Source organism: Colletes gigas, unplaced genomic scaffold (genome assembly GCF_013123115.1).
Source record: "Colletes gigas isolate AHSC1104 unplaced genomic scaffold, ASM1312311v1 Colletes_gigas_Sc00007, whole genome shotgun sequence".
NCBI classification, from domain to species: Eukaryota; Metazoa; Arthropoda; class Insecta; order Hymenoptera; family Colletidae; genus Colletes; species Colletes gigas.
Genome location: NW_025106636.1, coordinates 48,791 through 66,865, shown reverse-complemented (window position 1 = coordinate 66,865; position 18,075 = coordinate 48,791). Strand labels below are relative to the sequence as shown.

The following is an 18,075-nucleotide window of genomic DNA, read 5'->3' as shown; positions in this document are numbered from 1 at the left end:
TTTGTAAACGATACTTTATTAATTTTCCATTGCAGATAGGAAACATAGCTGGACCGAACTAGGAGCTGCGGCTGACATTGACTGCCATCTTGTTTGCCTCGGTATTTTTATGTTTACGTTTGTTTATGTTTCACATTTACATTGCTTGTATTTTCCATTGCAGATGGGAAACATAGTTGGACCGAACTAGGAGCTGCAGCTGACATTGACTGCCATCTTGTTTGCCTCGGTATCTTCGATTACCACGGTGAAAGTTAACAACGAGGTGCATCTTCAAGGTCATGAAGAAGCAATGAGCCGCAAAACAGACGACGTTCCCTTCTGAAATTCGAACGTTGTCGCTCGGAGCCGTGATATCGAGTCTTCTCGTTTTATCTTCCTCGAGAAACGCTCACCGCGTTAAGAATATTTGGTTCATTACGTCAGGTAACGCTCGTTATTCGTCCGTAAAATTTCAAATCCAAAGTGTTTCGTTCGTTACGTAACAAAAAAAGCATTTCGAACATTCAACGTTCGAGCCGATACGCTGATCAAAGACGATCGAAAGGAATTATCGTGGCGAAGTTTGTAAAAAAATTTGCTTTTCATAATGTATTTTCGGGGGAAGCTTCGATGTTCGCGCTTCGGGGGGAAAAAAGTATCGATGTAAATTCTGTTAAAAGCGTAAAGTCAACATACGAGGGAATCGAAACCGTTAATAATACAAGCATAAAGTTTGCAAATTTACATCGAATATATATCTGGTGAATTAAAATGGAAATATAATTCGATAGGGCGTTACATAACGGCTATGGGCACGCGAAGAATTACACGCTCGTATTAATATTTATGCGTACCTGTCGTTCGGTTAGCTTCATTCCTTTAAAAATTAATTTCAACGCGCTCCGACGAGCAAACTAGGAAGCTATTCTTAACAAAAAAAAAACTTGAAAAGCGTCAAGGTATCCTTAGCAAACGAAAGTACTTGTTGGTCGCATCCTTGCTGCTAAATTTGTCTTCCAAGAAGTACAAAACTATTAATCTTCCAGGAAGAAATTTCTTGCAGAATATTTCAAACTTTAATTATATCGTGCTCGTGTTTGTCCTTGCTGAAAGTACTATGATCGTGACTCCTCGGGACCCCAAATCATTATGTCGCCGGCTCCATTACCGACGCTCTTCAATTTCTGCAATTACGCTTTCTCGTAGACGCGTGTGCGTCGAAAGAAGAATTTTCTAATCGATCTAATTCAGGGTCGATAAATCTTTTCACTCGGCTCGGACGACGTACGACAGCTAGTAACTTGTTTCATTTGTTCGACACAAGTCCCGGATCAAAGTATTCGTTACTGTAAATTTATAAAGAAACAAGTACGTAGTTTTGATAGAAAATTTTTTGCCGCAGGTTGTACGATAAGGACGCGAGAGAAAGGAAGAAAGCGAGAAATTAAAGATCGGCTGTGTAAAGAAAAGCAAAGAGTCGCGACGAAGGACAGTAATTTATGGTAAGTGGAGTGGAAAATTTATTTATCCGATGTGATTCGGCGTTGTGCCGAATGTCCATTAAAAGGCATATACATACTGTAGGGTCGTCGTGTGCCTACGCAAAAATGTCCTGCTGGCTGGACGTACTTGATCCGAATGAAGTACCGCGACATTTAACGGTACGAGGGGCGAAAACAAATGCTTTCTTGTATTTCGTAAGCCACGTGACCTTAAGCCTTTCGCTAGCGCCGATTGAGACGAACCAGTAAAGGTATTTGCCAACTTGTTACATCGATTCGCTCGTTTATCATTCCCAATGACGAACACCTCTTTAATTCAAGGAATATTCAACGATAGCACCGGTAATTAATTATTTATCGTATCTTATTGTGAGTCGCTATTCCGGGTCATCTCTGACCCACGCTTACCCCTACATAGTCACCATGGTTGCTCAAAGGAATTTTCGAAACATTTTTCTACCGCGAGCGAAAGGATTCCTCCGAGCGATTGAAATTCAGATAATTTTTTGTTACCAAAAGCCTTGTAACCCTCTTTGATAGTTTCTTTGGCCTCTTTTGATCCCAAAAGGAAAACTTTAACGCGGACAAATGTGGATAATTTAACCGTCTCTTTCTATTAATACATTGATCATCGAAGCTTGATAACAAGACAAGATGGAAACAACATTTAAACAAGACGTTTTAGGGATCTCCCGTGCAAAGGAAACGTACAATTCGAGCGACGACTTCCGTAATTAGCGTACTGAGGCGGAATCGTGCTATCGAGATGCATAATAATTCACATCATTGTTTCGAGAGACAATGTTTATTGTTTTACGCGCGCAATTCTATTACATATTTTAGCTAAAAGATCGGAGGAAAAATGAAATCTTCATTGTTGATCCGTAATAGGCTCGGGGAAGTTTTATTTGAAATGAAAATGAAAAAAACTGTTCGATGTTCCGGACACTGCTCTTGCGTTATTTGTAACCAACTTAAACAACGATTTGCTTGGAACGATAGACGTTCGAGCTACTTGGTGATAATTTTCCAACTTCTTCGTCTCATTTTTGCAACAGAATGTATTCGCGAAGTATGAAAACTTATTGGACATCCTGTACATTTGTGATTTGTATAAATCATTACCACATCGTGTATTTGAAGCTGTAAACACGCATGATAGACGATGGATATGCAGAATCTAAATGAAGTATATTTGTAACGCTAATTTATATTTTTCCTTGAATCGCTATCATTTCATCATTTCAATGGCGGACAGAGATTTCTAATTGCATTCATTGCAAGATCCTGGAACATCGGACAAAATGTAAATATTCGAAGTCGAGCGTAAAGTTTCGTCGATTCCATAAATTGTCCTCGATTGCACTTTGCTTGTTTATATAGTCCGGAAAGTGAAAATGGTTGGAACTCGAATCTTTCCAGCGACGTTAAATGCTTCGAATGCCAATTGAACTTTCTCGACGATAAATAATAATAGCGTGTCGTTAGTTTTGCCGTGATAGCTTGTTTCCCCGTTGTTCGATCGCTGTTATTTATTAGAGGGAACGATATCGCTGGCATGACTCTAAATAAAATCAGAACTTATCCGATCCACTCGTTAGTCACGATCTTTCGTTAATGAAACCGGATTCACCAGCCTCGTAGTATTTTGTAAGCAACTAGTTTGCATTGTCCTGGTTGCCGTTGCGCAAAATCCTTACGGATGTTGTTTAAAAAATACAATCTACAGTTTCCCACAAAATAATTAAATACGTCTTCCAGTGGGCGAGTCTAGATGAGCTCGAACAGCGAGGGCTTGCGAGAAATCCCTAAAAATTACAGATAGAAATAGAAATATCAAGTTTTATATGCAATCCCACCTTCCAATCTACCTATACACAGGGTGTTCGGCCAACCTTAGGAAAAATTTAATTATCTTGAAAGAAGATTCCACTCGTTGTCATTACAATATCCTAAACATTTCATTAAAGGCGTGTTTCTTAATAATTAACGTCCCGAATATTCTTGAAAATAAGAAGTATTTGACTTTTGCCTGCTTGTTGCTTAATTAGGTCGTTTAAAATGTTATTCGATCGGAGTATCGGTCGATGGATAGTGGAACAAGGACGCAACTTTTATCTCAATGTCCCGTTCAAATTTAGAAAGGACTATTAAAGAAGATATCGATGCTTTTTTTAATTACAGCTATCGTTTATTTGGAAAAATAGAAGCAGGCGAACGGAATAGTTGTTGGTCGATCGTGGCCCGATTCAAAGACACAACGAGGCATGCCGGAGATTTGGGCTAAGAGAGAGTTTACTGAACCCGTTGGAATGATGTAATTCTCGAATAACACGTGGTTCGTCTATGAAAATGTTAATGAGCTTTATGTTATCGAAGGTCTCGTTCGTCGCCATGTATCTTCGAGGTTCCATTTTGGAAACATGAACGTTTTAGATAAAAATACTATTTTGCATAAAGTATGTATGTCACAACAGCGTATTTCTAATAGATTGTGAGATTTTGGAGCAAACACATTTCATTGCTCCCCCCTCCCAAGGGCAGATTTCATCCCTTCTTCAGCATGGATGGCAGATGAAAAATAGTTAGTCCGCCATTGTGTTTTAGATGTTTGCTATTGACCAATGTACAGTAATCCCCCCCCATAACACGGTAGATTGGTTCCGCGTTATAGTATAACGCGTTATGTACAAACGATTCACGTTTAACTTTTCTCGTTAAAAATTTTATCGTTTTTATTAAAATCAAACTAAGAACATTTTAAATAAAAAACTTCTACATATGTAACTAAAAAACAGCGAACGCGAAATTGATTACGAACTATACAAATCATTATAAATTTCACAGTGCAGAAATATAACGTGGGAAATCCCCGCGTTACATGGGGGAAAACACGTGTTATACGAGGGACATGAAAACGCGTTATAAGAGTACCGTGTTGTAGGGGGATTACTGTAGTTGTGTTAAAATATATCATCTCTGGATAATCGTTAAAATCGTCTTATCCAGAGGACGAATAAATATCGAGTTTCTGGTGTATGAAATAGTCGAGCACAAAGTTGCGTCTAATTCGGTATCGTATTTTTCTTCGAAGTGTTTGTAAATGAAGGTCTGACTTTCTTCGACGAATAATTGCGCCATTAGAGGCTCGAACTATAAAATGGTGAAAAAGGCAGGTAACGGCCGCCGGTCGACGACGCAGTGTTTCGCATTTCGTTTATCGAGCAGACAATATGGGTTCGTTTACTATTTATAGTTCTGATGGATCACGAGTTGATTTGCGTTTCTTCGGAAAGACCGTCATCAGCGACCAACGGGTCCATGCAGATGCGGTTTTCGTAATTGTCTTTGCCGTCCTTGCCTGTGAAAGCGTTTTCTGCCCCGATATAGAGAGAGAACTCATGGACGATAATCGCGTTCAACTTTTGTCCTATTTTTCGCGCACCGACTGCAAACAAAGAGAAATGAAATATCAATAGATGCAGCGGCGGGCCCGGTACCGATCACGCGTCCGCCGATCTATAACGTTCGGACAAATCGATCTCGTTCCATCGGTTTTCTGCCTTCCCCCGTTTCAAAGATGTCCAAGGACAATTCTTTCGAACCGTTATAGAAAAGTTCTGATCGATACTGTTACGAAGATCTTCCATTAACAAATATTTACAGCGACTGTTACTTAAAATCGTACACCTAGCGGTACTGAAATTTTTAGACTAAATTAAAAAATTTCAAATCGTTCTGGAAAAATTATTTTTGATTACAGGGGTCAATTACAATAATTTTTGGTTATTAGACATACCCTCGAAATCCTACCTACTTTCGAGAAAAAAATTCGAGTAGGTGCGAAATTTTTCGACAAAATTGAAACATTTCAAATCGTTCTGGAAAAATTATTTTCGGTTGCGGGGATCGATTATAATCATTTTTGGTGAATAGACACACCCCCGAAATCCTGCGCATTTTCGAGAAAAAAATTCCTTACCGAAAATCTAACCTGAGGCCAGAAATGCTTCTCTGAAATTTCATGCGAATCTTTAAAACGTCATAACTTCTGAACGGATTGGACGATTTTAATGTTTAAAAAAGCAAACTACGCGCAATTTGAAGAGGAATATGTAGAAATTGTAAAAATATTCGAAACGTTATTCCTTAATCTCCTAAGATGACAAAAACCTGATAAAAGTGGTTCAAACTTCAAACGACCATAACTCCTACAATAGTGAATATATTTCAATGAAACTTTTTTCTGAAGTAGAGCTCATGGGTACCTACAAAAAAGTATTAGACAACTTTTCCGTACAGCGTCAAACAAATTAATTAAAAATGAAAAACGAATTCTTAAGAAAAATCGACAGGGGGGTAGGTGCCTAAATTTTTCGGCGAAAAAAAAATTTTTAAAATCGTTCTAAAAAAATTATTTTCTGTTCCGGGGTTCAATTACAATCATTTTTGGTGATTAGACATACCCCCGAAATCTTGCGTATTTTCGAGAAAAAAATTCAGTACGGGTGGAACTTTGAACGTTAATAACTTTTTAACGAAGCCTCCATCAATTAATTTGTATTCTTGATTTTCGTCTCATTTTGGCCTCTAGAATCTCCTATTAGAATTTTTTATTCGAAATTTCCGGCTATATTGGTTTTGATTAAAGTTCTTTTATTATTCACCTCTTATATGTATGTATTTGGGGTTCTGAAACGGTTTTGAGTCTTAAGAGGCAGAATATTGTATTAGGTTGTCTAAAAATATCGAATCGCTCAGAACCGGATGACATAATTATGCATACAACGTTTCTCAGAAATAGAGAAGTAGCAAGTGACACGAGGTCAAGGATCGTCATTTAACGATTATCCTATTTGACGTGCATCGTCTTTGACGTTTTTTTTCTCGAAAGCCGTGAAAAAGGTCTCTGTTAGTTCGTTCGTAAGAACACAGAATATTGAAACAAACGATTCGGATGAAAAGAAATACTTTAAAATCGTGTAAAACGGGGGGCCAGGATTAGTAGCTATGAAATTTGTTTTTATTGTAATTTGCAGTATCAAAGTACCTTGATCTTTCAATGCAAATATATAATATAACTTCTACAGTTTTATATGCAAATATCATACAAATAAATGAGTGAACAAATAAAGTTTCTTTAAAATAAGTTAAAGTGAAATGTATCGGCGGGTGAACCTAGTGAAAATGAAATTTTTGGTAAAAAATGAAAACGGCCTCGATTTATTCATTCAATTTAACAAGTTTAATATTTATGATAATTCCGTTTCCCTTGACATTTTAATTCACTGTGACTATTTGTATAAGCAGCTCGACACGTGACACATAACACACGACCAACTATAAAAATTAACGACTACGGAGAAACAATACGGCTTTTAAAAGAAATTTATTTTGCATATTATTATCTTATGAATTATAAAAAATATAGCATTTTCACGACGAATGATCATTATTACTTTACTTCGATTCGTACAAATAAACAAAATATACCTGATAAAGGTTCGAATAAGTTTTCAACGCGTTTTAGAAACTTCAGACGCGTTTTTAGGAGAAACAATATCCCATATAACTGTAATTGGAATAAAAATAGGGAGGATGAGAACGTGCTGTAACGCGAAAACAGAATCCTTGTTAATCCATATGGAAATCAATAAAAGTTTATCTAAATCTAGAAATCCTCGTTCCGTAACGTGTGTTACGTTAGTGTTATGGTAGGGTAACATTATTGCATTGATGGTTTAATGCTGCTAAAGGATCTGGAATATTAATGTCAAGGCTGTTTTGTTCATTGTCGATCCGAGAAAAGCCATTGCCAAGGAAAACTGCTCATTATTCTCCCGATCTTTAGTCCGATTAACAGTTATGAAGACTTTTATCGATCCATTATTGATCGGTTTTGAAGATACGGATTTACATAAAGGCTTTAATAACACGACGAAACGGTATTGTACGTAACAATTTATATTGCACAGAATTGTTAAGAAATTACACTGCAACAATAAACTACCAAGTATTTCCATAATTATACAACAGGGTGCTCGACCACACCTGGGAAAAATTATGAAAAATTCTAGAGGGCAAAATAAGACGAAAGTCAAGAATATCAATTTCTTGATTGAAGTTTCATTAAAAAGTTATTAAAAAATTTCAAATCATTTTGGAAAAATTATTTTTGATTGCAGGGATCAATTACAATTATTTTTGGTCAATAAACAGCAAGGTACTCGTATAGGGAACTATAGGGAACTATGTAAAAAAGAATAGCTCTGATATAATGGTTCATAAAAATGTTTAATATCGATATTATTTTTGCAATAACCCCTTTCAAGGATTCACTGTACAAATACAATTAGAATAATCAATAAAATAATAATTATTTTAAAGACATAATCTTACAAGTACATACGTAATCGGCATATTAAAAATTTAATTACATTAATTAGCACAAAATCATATACTTTAAAGAAATATTGCTTAAAAATTAGTTTAGTACGAGTACGTGGTTTATATTTTGTTATTTTATACAATCTTTGCTATCGCGTGAATAATATAATTAAATATATTGACTTTCTTTGTAATCGTAAACTTTTTTTAATAAACATTGTCATCAAAAAGTTACAATTCAAGAGTCTTAAAATTGACTAGTTGCAGTTAAATAAAATTTGACACTTCAAAACTATAAAACAGGATAATAAATTCTCTCGCAACAAAATTTTCAAGTACATTCGTCAAGTTTAGTAAATACATATAAAATATATATGCGTTAAAACGATATAGTTACTCGCATTCCTTTTTGCATCTTATCTATATTACCGTTTACGTGTATTTATACGGTAATAGAAATAGCTGGACATATTTTTTTTTTTTTGTCCTTACGTTCATTTTAATAAAACTGTGCAAACTTCTATTCAACAATAATTTTAAATTGTATATTTATGCATATCAATTCTGTACAATGTAATGATCAATAGAAATGTATAAAATTTTGAATTTTGATCTGGTACAATATAATACAGCAAGGAACATGTATACTTATTTCATAAATGTTAACAAATCTGTGGACTTTCTATGCATTTTTGTTAATGTAATAATTTACTACTTTTGTATTCGTATTTGCAATTCGTGAATGTACCTATATTTACAACAATTTATGACATACGAATTATGTCTTAAACTTCGTTTGCAGTCATACATAAAATAAAAATTATATTCTCAATGATCTTATTATGCAAGAGAATGAACCAACTATACGACTAATGAAAAATAAAAAAATATGTAAAAACCTGAAAAATAGTTTATTACTACATTCATTATTCCAAATGTGTTTGCAGATTATATTTTGCATTGTCACCGTCTATTCACTGGTCCGATTGTTTTATTGAAAAGCGTATTTGCAATAGCAATTACTGGCGAAAACAGGTTTAGCGGATAATCACTGAAACAACATAGTAAACGTTATATAGTTAGATCGCTTATCCAAATTACACACAATTCGTATGTAAAGTAAAAATATGTACCATACACCGGTCACCGGTTCCGCTTCGTTTCCACTTACAATAAATACTGGGAATAATATAGAAAATACACAGCCACTGAAATACCAATTTTTAGTTGTACAAATTCTTTTCATGGAACAACGATTAAATGAAATATAATCGATTACCTTATTACATACGAATTGGGTAGTTGGGTAAGTACCGCTAAGGGCAGACCAAAACCCACAAAATACGGCCAATTAGTTTCGATGAAGCTTAATCGTTTATGCAACTCCCAACCCATATTGAACCACTTGTATTCAAAAGCATAGAGAGCATATAAGAGGCACATATGTACAAGAGCTAGGATGTCGCCTACAAGAGGTATGGGAATCCTGGATACCAACATTCCTTGACCCAAAAATAACACTTGAACCACTATGCTGAAAAGTGTATCCGCTACCAGTTTGCTCATACTAGACAAAAGTAACGGCCTTCCTTGTCTATATCTATAAGCACTGTCCGCAATGTCCTACACGATTAATAAATATATAAGATTTGACATCGATCCCTTTTACAGCTAATAACCAAAGGTTTATAGGAAATAACTCGTACCTGAAACCATAAACAGTTAACTACCCTACTGAGTAGAAATAATGGTAGCACCCATACGGTGCCAAATGTCAATGATAAAAATGGTTTTGTCCAGGACCAAACGGTCATTCCCATGCCCGGCGAGTGGCCAAATATAATGGTCAATAAGTACTTGAGAAATGGAAGCAGACCGCATTCAAAGATAGATATACTCGCCCAAAATACACCGCCGTTTAACGCGCAACACTGAACCGTTCTTTTTAACACTTTTGATTTTCTGAAAATGCATTAGAAATTTCATAATTCGCGTAATATCAAAGTTTCAAAAGTTTGTTTCTCTTCTTACCTTAATTCATTGTAATGCCTTGTGGTATTATGCACGACTACGGTATCTTTTCCATAAATTTCTAATTTAGAAGGAGATTGTTTGTGTAATTTTTCATTTATACGTTTGTCCATATAAAATAAGACGATAGCTCCCCTTAAGCTGTCTACAAATCCCCAATATATGGAACGTATTATTCCCTAAAATTATAATACGACATATATGAGTACATTATTACATAAAGGCATGGCTGTTTAAATTTTCGGTGGATCAATTTATTTTTCTACGAACGATATTCAATAATATTTACATAAATGTGTAAAGTAGCGTTGATATTTATATAATAAAAATTTTTGTGAAAAAATATATATATATTAGGTACGAATGAAAATTTACGTATAAACACGGAAAAATAGAAAATAATACAATATGATAAATTAATGTGTCGCATAAGGTTAGGGAAACCGTTGTTTTTTTCATTGGAAATGAAATCCATTACTCACTGCCGTGCTATCCATATTTCCTAACGATGTTCCCAATAGAATATAATTAATCTATGCTCCACATAGATTAAAAGATCTGCCAAAAAAACATATTTGGGGTAACATAGCTGTCAATGTCACAACAGATACAAAAGCACTGAAATGCATTACCAAGAAAGCCAATATAAGAAAAGTGTTTACAATGACGAAACACTAAATTTTGCGACACTTTGAATGTGGAATATACTATCAATTGGTAATGAAACGAAACCGATAAAAATCTTTTAAAAGTATATAATATGTGTTGCCAGCTACTTAAATCAACGGAACTATTAATCCAACGTTTCATAAAACTAACGAAAAACCATTTTTGCAAAAATATATCGACCGATTGCTTTTCATTACAGGGCAAAGGTCGGTACTATGTTAATACATGCAAAGGTCACCAGCAAATAACAATGATTTCATTTAATCTATCATTCATTGGTAGTTAAATCGCATGAAATTATAAACTGAGGATCAGAATTTATTGTATTATACTATTTACGCACTTGTTAATTTACACGGTATATTTGAAAGTGTGTGCGTATATATTTAGTTATATTCTTTACTTAATTCACGAATACAATCCGCGATAATAAATTAATAGAGGATACACGAAGTCAAGTCTCGTTATATTTAAAATTTACGTAATTTATAATCTCGTGTTATCGTTACTGTCGTGGAAAAAAAATAATACGCAATAAATCGTGCTCGTTAAATTGGCAAAAATAATAATAGAAAATATATCTCTATAAGTAAATATTAAATAATACTAATGTTTGTGTGTATAGTTCGTCTGCGTCACGATAAGTTTGATTTAATGAACATTGTTTTAATTACAATCCTCGAGTTTGTGGTTTATACCAGTTTATATATGTATATTAAATAATACATATATATATATATATATATATATATATAAATTACAATTTTATAGAAGAAGTTTCTATATCAAATACAGGCGATATATTTATAGTATATATTCATATATGTATATATTTTAAATATTCTTAAAGTAATGTATAATGAGCAACTTTATCAAATATATAGTTAATTAGAAGAATAATTTTTATTGTATGAAATACTATTTTAATAACAATGTGTATTAATAATTTTATATGTAAATTCATTTCACAAATTCGAAGAATATAATTAAAAAAATATTTAAATTTCATCGGTGGTGACCAGAGTTTACCGCTACTAACATAGATGGCGTGGCAGAGTTGAGAAATTGTCCCAGCGTGTCGCCATATTGTTTAGTTCCGCAGAGGAAGAAGGTCCTAGTCCTATTCGAGTTTGCACAGGATGTCGAAATTATTGTTATCGTTGAACAAAGACATTTTAATTTCCTTAGTCTCGTTATTCCCACACATCTGATAGTGCTTTCTTACCAACTACTAAAAATAAGAGCTCCATCTAGAAAGAATTCCCAGAATGTCGCTATAGTCTGCGTCATCGAATTGCCGACGAATGGCTGCCATATAAAATCTCGTCGTAAGAGTCTCATGTATGTAATAAGAGCTTAATATCGTTGAAATCAAAACGTAGAAACAAAAGATAAGTAAAAAGGATGATCAACGTTGATATATCAATCATTTTTACTTCTCTATAGTCATTATATGAATTTATTAATACTTCATGGTTCGTAAACTACAAGACATTCAACAATGCACGAGAACAGTTTTAAAAAGCGGAGTTTATAAATCGCGCGATAATCTTGCTGTGGATTGTACAAAGCGAAGTATAATTCAACCTCAAACTATATTTACATGCCTGTTTTATTTCATTGAATTTTTCTTCGCTAAATGTCGTTTAATTATGAACAAAACTCGTGTAGTTTCATTAATATGCAATTCTATCGAACAGACGTATAAGTTTAATAATCTAGTATTTTGATTATTTTCATTATTCCTATCGAAGCAAATTCTAAGGTACGATTACGTGGCGGTAAAGGTTGCGTTTGTGTACCTCACGTTAAATTGGTAAATTGTATTGTCATATTGGGTCTTTCGATTAAACTTTTCGAATTCATTAACATATTAAATTCGTAATTTGAAGGGTTCAGATATTACAGACGTAGCACCGGCAAAAAGAAAATGTCGTAAACAATTCTGTTGTCCATTGAAAGGTAATTGAAATTTTATCGAATGGAAAGCTTGTGTTTATTCTTGAATTTATTCTTGTCCCTGTAATTATGATTTTAGAATTCAATGGAAATTTAATAGACATAGAAAACATGAGAAACAAAGTAAGAATAAGAATATAAATGTGCTTTTTATAGCATCAAAATATTTAAAAAGATACAATTTTCGGTTATGTTGTGAGTTTCATGTAGATAGTACAATCGTTATATTTGTTTTTGGAAACAATAGCAAGACCTTGATCACCCAATAGGAATTGGCATCAGAAATTTTCCACAAACACAATACACGCCAGTGAGATTCAAAAAATTAATAATACCAAGAAACGGTACAAAATTAAGGTGTTATACCTTAAGTAAGCCTTGACATTGTTATTTTTTAATTAATATATTTATCGATTCTATTAGCATTTGATATTTATTTTGGTCGACGAAGAAATTTACTACAATTCTTTCTGCTACAGAAAATATAACTGATTTGCCAAAATTGTCAAACACCGGAAGAGCATTTAATATCAAAGTAAGAATTATTATGTAGTAGAACAATGTAATAACAATTTGTACCGACGAAGAATATCAATAACGTTCTGTGCACGTAAGTAACAATGCTATTTGTAACTATTGCGCAGTAGAAAATATTTGGTGATTCGGATAAGAAGAAATTACACTCAAAATTCATGACTGAATTGTCAAGAAAAAGAAACATATTGAACGGAACAACCTTAGAGAACATAAGTAGAGTCAGCATTCTTCTTTTATATCTTCACCTTTTGCTGTATTATTATCTCTCTTTTTCAAAAACACGATTTGCCAAATTTTTTGAAACATGTCCCATAGATGACAATGAAAGTTAAATATACATATACTATAAATGTATTAAAAAAAAAAAAAGACAATTAAGTGTTGTTAATAAGCAGTATACATATATTCTCTGTTCCATTTATTTGAATATATGTTATATCGTCGAACCAAAAATAAAAATTGTGAATTCCTAAAGTAAATTACTTTACTTAAAAATTAGAAATTAGTCATTTTCATGGTACAATTCATTTTATATACATTTCATTAAGTAAACATACTTTAACTAATAGATCATTTCCATAGATAAAAATTAAATCACTCGTCTACTTACAAAATATAAGTAATAAGTTTTCTAACATTTCAAATTTATGTATAATTTTCTACTCTTGCGAAAATAACTCTTCCTCCGAGTCATTTTCAATAAAACTCCAATTTCTTGAGGTTCTGGTTCCAAAAACACAGGTTTGCTGTTCGTTCGTGTTTTCATTTTTTTTAGTTGTCAGATTTTTAGAGGTAGACGTTATATGACTTATTTCGTCATCGACTATGCAATCTGTATTTCCAAGAGAATTTGATTTTTTAACTTTTGCATTCCTATTATTGATAGTCTTTTCTTTTTGATCTTTGGTATATATCGTGTCCTTATTTATTTTACTATCTTCTGTGTCCGATTCTGCGCTCTCATCCGTGCGTACATCGAAAATTGAATCTTTTGCACCTTGTTTTGTTTTTATTGCATTTTCTAATTCTCTTATTTTCTTTTTTTTTGAATTCAAAATCAACACGAATCTTTTATAAAGATTTTGCTCTATATTAGTTTTAACTTTTATCATTTGTTCTATATCCGAACATAATTTATTTTTTATGTCTATTAAATTTTCATTTTCTTTTTCCGACAGAGTCAATTTTTCTTGTACACTTTGATAAAATTTTAACGATCGTTGAAAATGTTTCGAAATAATGTCAACATTTAAATCGGAACGCAACTTAATTTTTCCACGAGTCCATATTTTTTTCTTCCATTCTAGTGCTGTGTTTTGAATAAAAAATTGAATATCTTTGTCCTTGCCACAAAGTATACTCTCTACCTCCTGAAGATATTCGTCGGTCGATTTAGATAATTCGTCGCAAAAGTAATTTATGTCATTGATATTCATCTACAATGCCAAATTGTTCTTGTTAAAAAAAGGTTCATAAATTACTAAAAATATAAGTTTGTCAAAATAAATTTCGTACAAACCTCACCAATTAGCGGTGGCATTGATGGTTCAAACAATATTACTTTAAAGTGTGACAAATCAAGCCATTCGACATAAAGTCTAAAGTACTTTTTATCAATTTCGTTCAATATTTCGCACGTACTTATTTTTCTCATTGTCAAAATTTTAGGTTAAAACGAATTTAATGGTTTAACCTAAAAAAATTCGGTATTATTCTTGCATTATATTTAAATAAATAAATTTGTATAAATTTTAATAATAGATTATAATTCGTGATTAACATTCTTTGATAACTCTGTAATCAATTGTGCGTTGTGCTTTCATTTTCGATCGAGCAAATGTCAGACTAAAGTAAGTACGTATGCGAAGTACAAACGTAGAATCACAAGTACGTAAAAAAACGAGTAAACATGAATATTGTAGGCATGCTCGATTCTATTTTCGTCTTGAGTATATTTACAATTTTATTAACGAAGGAATTTAAATGTTTACATTTGAGTAGAGTATTTAAAATGGAGTAGGTGCATATCGTGGATGTGGTATTAGGTTAAGTTACGCTAGTGCGTGAAGGTAGTTTTGAAGTCTCGTAACAATGTCGACTAAATAGAAACGAAACTCAAAGTGAATAACATTTTAATAGATAATCAGAAACATATATTATTGTATAAGTGTCATGAAACTAAGATTGTAGCTCTGTATTTTTTTGGTTCTCCATACGCTTCTTTCCCGTGCATATTTATAAATACAACTACGACAATTGATTTATATTTATAAAATGTATGGAGTGAAGATCATTGAGGATTGAAAAGTAACTAAAATAACTAGACAAGTGTCTTGAACTGTACATGTGAAGAATATCATTGAAGATTGAAAATCAACCAAATAAATGTCATGACATTGAACTGTATGTGAAAAAGGCTGGAAAGGCTATTGCTATTACTGCTGTGGAAAAATGATGGCAAAAATTGTCGTGGCTTGTACTGCCACGTGAAAACTAGTCTTTAAGCTACGTTCAGTGAAAATTTTCATCTAGTTCCTCTAGAGAGTAACTACTGTAAAAATATTAGTGATATTATTATCGTCGTTAACGTTGCTTAACCTGAAAGGATTAATATTAGTATATAACTAGATACTGTGAAAACGTGTTCGATGTGTTTGACGTGAGTCAAGAGTAGAAAAATATTGGATAACAATGGCGGACGAAGAGCTTCCAGCGGGTTGGGAAAAGCGTTTAAGCAGGTCTACCGGTATGATAATTTGTATTTAATAATTGATAAATAGCATAGAAATACATTTTGACGTAACTATTTTTTATAATTGTAATTACTTTATCTTACAAGTCACATCTTTGCGCCGTGCAGTCAATAGTGTGGGCCGGCATTTTTTCGTATAACTAATATTATGCTACTTAAAATGTTATTATAAATGCAATTACAACGAAATCGTAACATTTTGGTCATTATGTACTTTGTTTCGCTGATATTTGACAGTAATTTGTGCAACTTAACGAGGTTTCGTTTTATTGTCAAAATTTAAATCATTTTAGAAATTTAGAGGGAAATTATTACGTTATAGTCATTATTTTGGTAATTTTCTTTTCTTAAACTTTCTTTCGTATCCCAAACTGTCTCATGATAGTGTATATTTTATTGATGTTCAAATGTAAGTTTAATATTTTTAATAGAATCGTAATGTATAGAGTCTAGAAATATATTATAAACAGAAATTTGAAATACTCGTATTATTAAATATGTTTTTTATAGGACAGCACTATTATTTAAATATTTATACTAAGGAAAGTCAGTGGGATAGGCCAGACAAACCTGCCGACCCATCTGGAAATAATAAAGGAGATGGTCCCGAAGAAGTCCAATGTTCTCATTTATTGGTAAAACATTCAAGTTCTAGGCGGCCATCTTCTTGGCGAGAAGAAAATATTACAAGATCTAAGGAAGAAGCTCTTGAACTTATTAAATGTAAGTTATCGATTATTGATATATTAGTATTATTTAATTAGAACGTACTTCATTATGTGCATTGGTCATTTTTCATAAATTAATTGTTCTTGTGTTTATGAACTTAGCTTACAGAGAACAAATTGTATCTGGAAAAGCAACGTTCGCCGAACTTGCTTCAAAATATAGCGATTGTAGTTCGGCTAAACGAGGCGGGGACTTGGGACCATTTAGTCGAGGTGCAATGCAAAAGCCTTTTGAACAAGCAGCATTTGCCCTTAAAGTCGGTGAATTGTCTTCACCTGTGCATACAGATAGTGGTATTCATATTATCCAGCGAACAGCATAAAGAAGCTTAATTTCAAATAAAGTATTGAATCCTTTGAAAAAAATTCTTTGTTTTGCTGATATATGTTTACAAAAATAGAAACTTTTAATACCCGTATTAGAAATCACGTACAGTTACTCATACGATGACAGGATTTTTGTGTGCGATCAATATGTATGTAAAAAAACATGATTTTTTCTTATAATTTAACATAAAATTATATATGTATTTATGTCTTCCAGCAGTCCTAGCCGAAGTGATACGTTGCAAATTGTTTAATAATTAAAATTTTGTGTATGGTAAAAAATGGATTTGCACATATATAAAGTACAATCACTTTCTAAGAGTAATGCAAGACAAAACAGATAAATTATCCACGCATTTTTAACAGAGTCCTCTATTGTTATTTGCTGACCTTACATTCCTTAATGGTAGATTAACTTTGCATAATTTTTAACAACCTTTTCCATTGTTTCTATTTAAATGTACAAATCTATGAGAAAAAGCATTTAAATTTTCAGTTTCGTTTATTATTTTAATTTATCGTAAGAATCCTTTATTTCTTGCTCCAACGTAATAAGTAAATCCAGCAATGCACGAAAAGTTTAAATAAATAGCATAACGTTTCAATTTCATTAGATATTTCTATAATGCAATAATAAAAAATATTGAAATAGTAACTAAATTATGAAATGCATTCTTAATTAAATGTTTTGTCCAATTGAGTTGAAACATTAATGAAATGTGTATATACATATGTGTATTTGTGAAGTTGTTGCTCAACGAACTGTTTTAACATTATTGTTGTGGTCTACTTTATTAATGAAAATACTCCTTTTGTAGACGCGAACAAGGAGATAGTTTGGGATATTTAATTGCTACTCATTTTAGGTGTTTTAATCTCAACTAGCAAAAATACATAATTGTTGAATAAAATGCAACTTTTATTTGTTCTTGCTACTGTTAACTTGTATACAAAAAATGCATGGCGTATGCGGATCTTATTATAAGTCATTTTTTCATTAAAATCTAAGAAAACAGCATTAGTATATGTACGAGGTTTGTTAGGAACTATGAATGCATAATTAGAGAAAATAAGGTTATTTAAAACTGATTAGTAGCGATGTTCAATAAAAGTACGTAAACGTATTTTTATTATGTACTTTTTTTGTTTAAATTTGTTTTTTTTTTTTATCTTAATGTACGTTTTATTTGAAGAACAATGC

General features: G+C 32.6%; 3 protein-coding genes and 2 long non-coding RNA genes across 8 annotated transcripts; 3 read left to right on the top strand and 2 right to left on the bottom strand.

The window, feature by feature from the left end:
• The first annotated feature begins 74 nt into the window (after positions 1-74).
• On the top strand, positions 75-1,801 carry LOC122396214. Its single transcript, XR_006259022.1, has 3 exons — positions 75-426; positions 1,385-1,484; positions 1,567-1,801. It is a non-coding gene; the product is annotated as an uncharacterized LOC122396214 (long non-coding RNA).
• Positions 1,802-7,995: 6,194 nt separating this feature from the next.
• LOC122396320 (etoposide-induced protein 2.4 homolog) lies at positions 7,996-11,641 on the bottom strand. Of its 2 annotated transcripts, none has more exons than XM_043394611.1 (7): positions 11,611-11,641; positions 10,385-10,460; positions 9,903-10,081; positions 9,578-9,833; positions 9,151-9,494; positions 9,005-9,079; positions 7,996-8,922 (listed from the first exon to the last, which is right to left on the bottom strand). In XM_043394611.1, exons 2-7 carry the CDS (start codon positions 10,397-10,399, stop codon positions 8,835-8,837), a joined length of 957 nt encoding a protein of 318 aa, XP_043250546.1. In that variant the 5' UTR covers positions 10,400-10,460; positions 11,611-11,641; the 3' UTR covers positions 7,996-8,834. The 2 variants fall into 2 exon arrangements, with proteins under 2 accessions (XP_043250546.1, XP_043250545.1); XM_043394610.1 differs by lacking the exon at positions 11,611-11,641 and adding an exon at positions 10,535-10,766.
• Positions 11,642-12,037: 396 nt separating this feature from the next.
• Positions 12,038-13,493, top strand: LOC122396324. Of its 2 annotated transcripts, XR_006259030.1 has the most exons (5): positions 12,038-12,387; positions 12,464-12,533; positions 12,610-12,653; positions 12,778-12,901; positions 13,010-13,493. It is a non-coding gene; the product is annotated as an uncharacterized LOC122396324 (long non-coding RNA). The 2 variants fall into 2 exon arrangements; XR_006259029.1 differs by having other exon boundaries at positions 12,038-12,533.
• LOC122396321 (DNA repair protein XRCC4-like) lies at positions 13,486-15,289 on the bottom strand. Of its 2 annotated transcripts, XM_043394612.1 has the most exons (3): positions 15,059-15,289; positions 14,587-14,760; positions 13,486-14,503 (listed from the first exon to the last, which is right to left on the bottom strand). In XM_043394612.1, the coding sequence occupies exons 2-3, from the start codon at positions 14,719-14,721 to the stop codon at positions 13,727-13,729; spliced, it is 912 nt and encodes a 303-aa protein (XP_043250547.1). In that variant the 5' UTR covers positions 14,722-14,760; positions 15,059-15,289; the 3' UTR covers positions 13,486-13,726. The 2 variants fall into 2 exon arrangements, with proteins under 2 accessions (XP_043250547.1, XP_043250548.1); XM_043394613.1 differs by lacking the exon at positions 15,059-15,289 and having other exon boundaries at positions 14,592-14,717.
• Positions 15,290-15,504: 215 nt separating this feature from the next.
• LOC122396322 (peptidyl-prolyl cis-trans isomerase NIMA-interacting 1-like) lies at positions 15,505-17,223 on the top strand. The gene is made up of 3 exons (XM_043394614.1): positions 15,505-15,813; positions 16,330-16,542; positions 16,650-17,223. Exons 1-3 carry the CDS (start codon positions 15,759-15,761, stop codon positions 16,868-16,870), a joined length of 489 nt encoding a protein of 162 aa, XP_043250549.1. The 5' UTR covers positions 15,505-15,758; the 3' UTR covers positions 16,871-17,223.
• The last annotated feature ends 852 nt before the right edge of the window (positions 17,224-18,075 follow it).

Excerpts from the sequence above, each read along its gene's own strand:
- LOC122396320 (XM_043394611.1), bottom strand. Across the intron at positions 9,834-9,902 it reads AGGCATTACAATGAATTAAG|AAAATCAAAAGTGTTAAAAA; the intron begins GTAAGAAGAGAA and ends ATGCATTTTCAG. Across the intron at positions 9,495-9,577 it reads TTAACTGTTTATGGTTTCAG|GACATTGCGGACAGTGCTTA; the intron begins GTACGAGTTATT and ends TTAATCGTGTAG.
- LOC122396321 (XM_043394612.1), bottom strand. The coding sequence starts at position 14,721 with ATGAGAAAAATAAGTACGTGCGAAATATTGAACGAAATTGATAAAAAG. Across the intron at positions 14,504-14,586 it reads TGCCACCGCTAATTGGTGAG|ATGAATATCAATGACATAAA; the intron begins GTTTGTACGAAA and ends TTGGCATTGTAG.
- LOC122396322 (XM_043394614.1), top strand. The coding sequence starts at position 15,759 with ATGGCGGACGAAGAGCTTCCAGCGGGTTGGGAAAAGCGTTTAAGCAGG. Across the intron at positions 15,814-16,329 it reads GCGTTTAAGCAGGTCTACCG|GACAGCACTATTATTTAAAT; the intron begins GTATGATAATTT and ends TGTTTTTTATAG. Across the intron at positions 16,543-16,649 it reads AGCTCTTGAACTTATTAAAT|CTTACAGAGAACAAATTGTA; the intron begins GTAAGTTATCGA and ends TTATGAACTTAG.